Raw genomic sequence first — 8,999 nt, forward strand, 5'->3', positions numbered from 1 at the left:
TAGATATTACCAAACGAACTTTGTCCATTTCTCTGGGTGTGCTGAAGTGAGCGACAAACCTTCCAAATTCTTGTTTCTGACATAGAACTGCAGACTGATGGGGCTTGGCTTTTGGTCCTTGATGAGCAGGTCAAGGTGGTTGTTCAGGAGCTTGAGGGAAGAGTCATTGATGTGCTGGGCTCGTGGATGCTGGCAAAACAAGTCTGGGTGGACAAGAAAGTAGAAAGGTCGCAGGGCAGTGGCAACTTCTGCTGAGGACAAACCACGGACCTGCAGCCACACTATGTCAGGAAGTACTGGCGATTTCTTCAATAATAAAATGAATCTGAAATAGGATATTTAATTACATATTTGCCCAGCAACACTTTTCACATAATATTCTGTCACTGTACTGAACAAATGCAATGAGTCATACAGTGATGCTTTGCTTAAATAATGTGGAGAAAATTTAGCTTTTCCAGACTGAAGCATGGAGCCTTGAAACAAAGGCAACAAAAAAAAAAAAAAAAAAAAAAAAAAACAAAAACATGTGATATAAAAGTAAACAGCAATTGCATGACAGTAGATATGATACATGAGATATAGAGATTGGACAGCACATTTTACCACCATCAGGCACCACTTAACTACCTGAATCTAAATGTGATGTGCAGGAAAAGAAAAAAAGAGAAAAAAAATACACACACACACACACATACACATACACACACACACACACACACACACACACACATATATATATATATATATATATATATATATATATATATATATATATATATATATATATATATATATATATATATATATATATCAGTATGACATGTTTGATATGCCTGGCTGTGTGTGCTGTGAGTATGTTAACTGTTTGTGCTGTGGAATTATCCAAACCACAACGTCGTCTATAAACAAGATTTACTGTCATCATGGATATCTGGAGAGAGTGAAAATACAACCTAAAAAGGAGTCTTTGCAAATATGAAGGGAGTGGCATCACACTGTCAAGTTTTCCTCATCAGTCAGTGCATAGGTGTACACCAGGTGGTTCAAGGTGACACTGATAACACAGGCTGATACAGGGTCACAGCCGTAGGCGAGTCCAGGTGAAGGCAAGAGATATGTACAAAATACACTAATTTAAACTGCCTCCTCTGTCCTCACCTCCATCGTGCTTGCCGCAGGTGCAGGTTAATCATCTATGACAGTCCTGTGCTCTGTTCCTCGATATTTCATAGAAGAGACGCGTGAAATAACTTCAATCTAGGACTACGTGACATGGATCAGCTGATTCGATCATGTAAACATGCCCCGTCTTCTAAGTTTACTCATTTACCGACTACCATCCGACTTGGCTAAGGAAAAATAATATGAAAGATAATATATATATATATATATATATATATATATATATATATATATATATATATATATATATATATATATATATATATATATATATATATATATATATATATATATATATATATATATATATATAGAGAGAGAGAGAGAGAGAGAGAGAGAGAGAGAGAGAGAGAGAGAGAGAGAGAGAGAGAGAGAGAGAGAGAGAGAGAGAGAGAGAGAGAGAGAGAGAGAGAGAGAGAGAGAGAGAGAGAGAGAGGATAAATAAATGATAATATACAGCACATGAACATTACATTCTCACATTTGTGTCAAATTATAAATAACTTCCCCAAAGCAGCTTAATTAACTCGTGGTTTTGAAGGAAGCCAGCATACTTTTAATCTCACTGTAATAGGAATACTCATAAATCAATAAATAAGAAAGAAAAAATACAGCAAATGAGAGAATAAAAAGATAATAATGTGATGATCAGCCGCGCGTGAGGCCGTAATGCTAATGACTAGAAGGAGGGCGAGGAGGAGGGAGTAAAGAGGAACAGCATGAGGAAGACAAAAGAAGATAAGAGGAAAGGCAGCTTCCCTCAGGTGTGGAGATGATGCAGGATACACAATCAACACCTGGCAGGCTAAATACACAGTGCTCATGATGACAGTGTAGCGGCACGGAGGGTCTATATCTGTATATCTGTAGTGAGCAAGAATTCCCCCTCCCTTCCTACCACTCGGGCCATTTAACGGGATTTAGGGCCATTGTGGAGACTCCTGCAATTAATCCGGCCTCTCCGCCCCCTTTAAAGAGCAGTGGAGGGTGAAAGCAGTGAGGAGAAGGGACTCCACACCTTGAAAAGACGTCGTTTGTGGAACTTGCTGCCGCTGGAGAAGGGAAGGGCGCGTCCCGCCGTCTGGTTATGAACGACTCCTGCCGGGCCCGTATTTTGAAACGCTTTGGACTCTAATAAACACCATTTTCCAACCTCAAAAAGATTAGTATTCGGATTTTCATGAGTGCTTTCCTCACTCATAATACAGAATCCTTGTTAAGCGATCGCCAGAATCATGAAGACCTAAATGAAAAATTGAGCTTGTTTAAAGTAGTCAAGATAAGACGCCGAGTGGGGTCCCCTATTTACAGGGTTTTAGTTTGGTCCTTCGGGGGCGGCGCTGAAATGGGAAGGTTTCTTACGAGTCCCATCAGCGACCCCTGCTGGTAAAGAGAATTCGTATTCCTGGTGTTCTTCCATGCTGAAACAGTCGCGCCGCACCTTCACTACATTCAAAAGGCTCTACTGCTTGAAGTTACACGGGTTTTTAAGAGTGCTTTTATGATTCAGGTGATAGATTAACAAGATTTTTACACTATTAACAGAAGGAACACTCTTGAGAAACTGGCTAATCATTTCCGTGGTCTTTGAAAATAGTTGTGGTGGGAGATCAAAGCGTTTCAGAGTACTGGCCTTGAGAACATTTCTGAGTTCTGTCGGCGACCCTAGTAAGAAAGAAGGAAGAGTCCTGGGAAACTCGTCAATAATAAAGGAGTACTAGATACCTGGAATGTTACATACGTCTTCTAGTCTTTTCGTATGTTTGATCTATGTTTTATCTGTTAATTCACAACATACGTACAAGGAAAGCAAGAGATAAACCATCGAAGAGACAAGTTCCTACACACACACACACACACACACACACACACACACACACACACACACACACACACACACACACACACACACACACACACACACACACACACACACACACACACAAAGGAAACGGCTTAAAATATGCAGAAATACAGGAACGCAACGCCAAAGGAAGTGCTGCGTGTAAACAGTAAACATAAATTCCACGAAAAATCAGATAATATGAGATGAAACACAGGACGTTACGAGGTTTATTCAGTCCGATAAAAAAAATAGTACATAAACAAAAGGGGAATAAGAGGATGAAACAAATTAAACACAAACCATTTTGAGGTTTATCCAGTCCAATAAAAATAAAAAAAAGGTAAATAAACAAAGGGGAACAAAAGAATAAGAAACGGCAAAAGTGAAGCAAGAACCCAAGCATCACAAACTTACACAAACACAGCGATCCTTCTCTCGCTTTGTTTCCAATCGGCGGCAGAGAGAAGTAATCCAGTTCCTTTCCGTCCTCCAAGGTACTGGGAATCAAAGGATCTTCAGCGTTGTTACTGCCGCAGATTGCCACGAGGGTTGCTCTTAAGGGTCGTGGATGTGTTTTTCCTTCTCTACTGGATACGCGAGAATGTTTCGTTCACAGAATCCGTTACGACATCTAAGACCACATTCTCAAGCGTTTCGGCGTCTTATCTTGGCTATGTTTATAACGGACTCTAGTGGAAGTTATAATGGTTTTCAAGGGCGAGGGCTCGTATTCAGGAACGCTTTGCTCTTTCACCACCACTATTTTCAAAGGCCACTGAGATGATCAGCCGGGTTGTCCTCTGTCTCACCTGTTCATAATTTAGAAATCTTGTTAATCTGTCACTAGAACCGTAAAGACACTCTTAGAAGAAGCCTGTCTACCTTCAACTAGAGCCTCTTGAATGGAGTGGGGTTCTCCTCTGTCTCCTGTTCATAATGTAGAAATCTTGTTAATCTGTCACTAGAACTGTAAAGACACCCTTAGAAGAAGCCTGTCTACCTTTAACTAGAGCCTCTTGAATGAAGTGGAGGAGCGGCGCAGAAGTGTTTCAGAATACGGTCACAGCTCGACTAAATTACTCCCGTGACCTTCGAAAACAGTCCTTATGAGAGTCAACAGTGTCTGAAAATATACCTGGTACTACTATATTTCCGCGAGTATAAGGGATGCTTTTCAGTCTCCTTGTGTACGATAAAGCAAGCGTACAAAAATAGCTCTTTCCTTCCGCTGGTTTCTCGAGGGTACAATTCTGAAAGACACGACTAAAAAAAAAAAAAAAAATAACGGAGCAGTTGAAAGTTTTTAGTGCTTCTAGTTATATTTTTGTCCGGTGAAAGTTTACAAAGTTGCTCTAATGAAGTAATAAAAGCCATGTTGTTATTACTGGTCTAAAGTAAAAGCCATGATGAAAGGAGTGTCCGTTATGAAATACTGGCGACTGGAATTTACCTGTCACGTGAGGGTCAACATTTCTGTAAACACACACACACACACACACACACACACACACACACACACACACACACACACACACACACACACACACACACACACACACACACACTTACACACACACACTCTCTCTCTCTCTCTCTCTCTCTCTCTCTCTCTCTCCTAACCCATAACCCAGCATTAGTCTGAGCGTAATAATTGGACCAATTAGCCACGGGAACGGAAACAAGTGTCCTAAATAGGTCTGAAAACTATGCCAGCTGCCGGAAATTTAACTTAATTTGTTTCTTCTTGAGTATGAGTCGAGCCGGAGGTCAGGTGGGGCATGGGCGTGATTTTATTGATACTGATGAGGGAAAGACGAACACCAAACAAGTTCAAGATGATAAAATACCAAAGAAAACAAAACCACAGGAACTGAAGAACATAAAACTCTAGAACTCTCTACCTATATCCAATTCTTCTCTTTCCTGTGATTTGGACTGGCTTAAAGAAGTATATCAAGTTCAAGACCACAAAAAAAACAAAAAAACAAAAAAAACGAGAGAGAGAACCACAGGAATAAAAAAAAGAAAAGAAAAGAAAAAAAAAACTTCGGAACTATTTCCAATTTTCTACTTTCCTATGACATGGAGTGACTTGAAGAACTATATCAAATTCAAGATCATAAAAAACAACTAAAAACAAGAGAACCACAGGAATACAATAAAACTCTGGAACTCCTTGCCAAACTCTAATTTTCCACTTTGCTATGACAAATTCGCTAATTCAGAAGAGAAGCATATCGCATTATCTCCACAACTCAACTGGCTAAAGGAACTCCCCCTGTTTTTTTTTATTTATATTTTTTTATTAAGCATTTACTCATTGTAATATACTGAGGCTAATTTGTGGTTCCCTCTGTGAACCATTCCAGCACAATAGTAAGTTAAGAAGCAGTGCAGCATCATAAAGCAGCACCTACATTCTCTTCCTCCTTCTGCTTCTGGTTCAGCTTCTCTTCCTATTCACATATTTCATCTCTCCTCCTCCTCCTCCTCCTCTGTCTCTCTCCAGTCCCTCTTATTCATACATATATATATTTTTTCTCCTGCTATATAACAACACTGTCTCCCACACACTCTCTTCTTCCCCTCTACTCTCTCTCTCTCTCTCTCTCTCTCTCTCTCTCTCTCTCTCTCTCTCTGCTACCGGCCCTCCCTCACTCATTTCTCATCATTCCCTGTTTTATCAACCTCTACGTCTTCCCACGGCTCTTCTATATCTACCCTGTAATTACTTCTCGCCCTAACTTATATTTCGCTGTTCTGTGTATATACTGAAGATCAAGACACACACACACACACACACACACACACACACACACACACACACACACACACAAGAATACGATAATTTGGTATAAACACATGAGGCATTACAAACATTACTTATTCCTGTAAAGATGCAAGTAGGTAAAATATATAAATGAATAAGTAAATAAACAGGACAAAACAAATAAACAAACAAACAAACCCAAAAAAAAGTAAAAACGTGGCCAGACAGACACACACACACACACACACACACACACACACACACACACACACACACACACACACACACTCAAGTCTATGAAAATGTTAAAAATGAATATAGAGAATCTGATGTATTTACACAACAAAATACTGAAAACAATACCTGGTGACATTGTGATTACAAATGAATTAATATAGCCCATATTTGCCGTCAGTAAGCTGAAATTACTTACAAATATTAAAAAAAAAGAGAAAGAGGAGGAAAAAACGGGATTTAGTGGCGGATTAAGGGAGAAATAAAGACACTGAACATTTTTACAAGGCACTAAAAACTTTAATATCATTTTTATTGTGCAGAGTGAGCGAGGGAGGGAGAAAGGAAGGATATGAAGGTGATAACGCGGTGTTGGAATGGTTAATAGGAATGTTAGAGAGAGAGAGAGAGAGAGAGAGAGAGAGAGAGAGAGAGAGAGAGAGAGAGAGAGAGAGAGAGAGAGAGAGAGAGAGAGAGAGAGAGAGAGAGAGATTAATAACTGACTGATTGGTTGAGTGATTTTAAGATGGGACAAAAAAAAAAAATAAAACAACGTACTTTTTAAAATAATTACAAAAAAAGTAAGAGGGAGTAACAAAAATTCTCTCTCTCTCTCTCTCTCTCTCTCTCTCTCTCTCTCTCTCTCTCTGAACAACCTACCCAATAAAATGATACACAAAACCGGGCATCTTTTCATGAATCCTCCGTGGAAGCAAAAGGCAATAGTTTTCCTGGAGCTAAAATCGCAATATACGAGTAAACGGAACGCTATTGGCCATTCTTCTCTTCCTCCCCATTTCTACCCCGGAGCTAACTCGTTTACGTACGTGGAGGAAGATTGTACCGAGCGCGTAAACCTAGTTATGGGCTTCCTTTGGGGTCTAGTCTCACCCCAGCGTACGGGCGTGTAGAATAATAGGGTTTTTCAAGGTTTTGTTTATTTATGTTCTCTCAGTTACCTTATCACTATCCTTTCAGTTTGTTTATTTAGTGTAGAATAGCAGGGAAATTAAAGGTTTTGTTTATTTGTGTTCTTTTTGGCATCTTATTCCTTCAGTTTATTTAGTATAGAATAATAGAGTTTTTCAAGGTTTTGTTTATTTATGTTCTCTCAGTTACCTTATCACTATCCTTTCAGTTTGTTTATTTAGTGTAGAATAGCAGGGAAATTAAAGGTTTTGTTTATTTGTGTTCTTTTTTGGCATCTTATTCCTTCAGTTTGTTTATTTAGCGTAGAGTATTATGGTGTTCAAGATTTGTTTTGTCTGTGTTCTCCTCCCAGCCACCTTATCCCTCATTTTATTTATTATCTTTTTTATCTATTTCTCCTACTATACTTTTACTGTACGTGTGGCATGGCTCGTATTTCTGAAACGTCCTCTACTATGAAATGTTTTTGAAAGGTCACACAGATTATTAATTAGGTTCTCATATGAATTTCTTCGGTTCATGGTAAAGAATTTCTAACTGCTCATGGTATCTTATCTCATCCAAGTAACCAAAAATAATTTCACGAAGCAAAACTTAAACTACATGCATCAAAAAAGCTTCACTAAATATCTCATCTCTGAATATTATCTTTCAAAATACTAAATATACACAAGACCGTTTTATCAAGATGAGAGAGAGAGAGAGAGAGAGAGAGAGAGAGAGAGAGAGAGAGAGAGAGAGAGAGAGAGAGAGAGAGAGAGAGAGAGAGAGAGAGAGAGAGAGAGAGAGAGAGAGAGAGAGAGAGAGAGAGAGAGAATTAAAGCCATAGCATTCAAAGGGTTAAACTATCACTACAATAAATAAATCACCCTTCTCAAAAAAGTAACAAAAGAAAAAAAGTGAAAATAAAAGAAAAAAATAAATAAAAGAATATAAATAAAAAATAAATAAAATAAATAAATAAATAAATGAAAAAAAAAACAAAAAATACAAGAACATTCAGTATAACCCGGTAAAGTAAGTCGAGATGAGACGCCAAAACGTTTTAGTGTTTCATTTGAGAAATCCAGAGCAATTCCACGAAGCAAAAATTGTACTACTAAATATCAAATATTCGATCATCTTAACTGTCATTAATAAAGGTGAAAAATTCTCTCTCTCTCTCTCTCTCTCTCTCTCTCTCTCTCTCTCTCTCTCTCTCTCTCTCTCTCTCTCTCTCTCTCTCTCTGCGCTTTGCCAACACACAAGCTGTTAAAAAAGAGCAAACAAAACATGCATGAAGATAAAACACAAACACAAATGGCAGACAGAAAAAAAAAAAAAAAAAACGGGATGGAAAACAACACAGGACAAGAGCAGCGGATGAAAGAAAACGGATGTTGTTGATCCTTTACGTTTGAGGAACACCAGTTGTCCTCCCGTCCATTAAGTAGATTTCTCAAGGGGAACCCAAGGAGAATTAGCGAGACGTGTCATCATTATAATTTCTGTCGTCCTCTCTGTCTGTCTGTCTGGCTGTCTCTCTGCCTCTGTTCGTCTGTTTGCCAGGCTGTTTCTTTGGCGCTCTCTGTTTGTCTGTCTGCCTGGCTGCCACTCTGCCTCTCTGCCTTCCTTCCCCTCTCTCTCTCTCTCTCTCTCTCTCTCTCTCTCTCTCTCTCTCTGTTCGTACAAATATAGTACTTTCCATTACCATGCTAAAATACATTAACAGTTGAAAAGAAGTTAAAGTTTATCAAACAAAAAGTATACTCTCGTTATAAAATATCCTTTTGGTACTTTTGCATCTCCTCCAAGCAATACTGACATTGTACCGCCATACATGCAACATCTCCCAGCACCACCTACACTTTATTTCAGCTCCCCAGGTTGAGACACACTGCTTCAGACAGATGTAGATAGGAGACTCTTGATAGACAGATGGAGGAAGGAACAAGCGAGTGGGAGAAAAAGAGACACAAAGGAAAGGTAAGGTGAAAGAGATATTCACAGGAGGTGTGCAGCGTGAAGAATAACTGATGCAACAACGCTTCAGGC

General features: G+C 39.0%; 1 protein-coding gene across 2 annotated transcripts in view; it reads right to left on the bottom strand.

The window, feature by feature from the left end:
* Positions 1-8,999, bottom strand: part of LOC135112043 (T-cell activation inhibitor, mitochondrial-like) — a 70,025-nt gene that overhangs the window by 7,225 nt on the left and 53,801 nt on the right. The window contains exons 1-2 of one of the 2 annotated variants that reach the window (XM_064025907.1): positions 1,162-1,307; positions 60-325 (exon numbers count right to left, since the gene is read on the bottom strand). In XM_064025907.1, coding sequence (XP_063881977.1) covers positions 60-83 — 24 coding nt within the window. In that variant the 5' untranslated portion in view covers positions 84-325; positions 1,162-1,307. Of the gene's footprint in view, positions 1-59; positions 326-1,161; positions 1,308-8,999 lie in introns of those variants that run through there. The other variant, XM_064025908.1, reaches the window with a different exon arrangement.

The sequence above is a fragment of the Scylla paramamosain genome, chromosome 23, assembly GCF_035594125.1.
Source record: "Scylla paramamosain isolate STU-SP2022 chromosome 23, ASM3559412v1, whole genome shotgun sequence".
Taxonomy (NCBI): domain Eukaryota; kingdom Metazoa; phylum Arthropoda; class Malacostraca; order Decapoda; family Portunidae; genus Scylla; species Scylla paramamosain.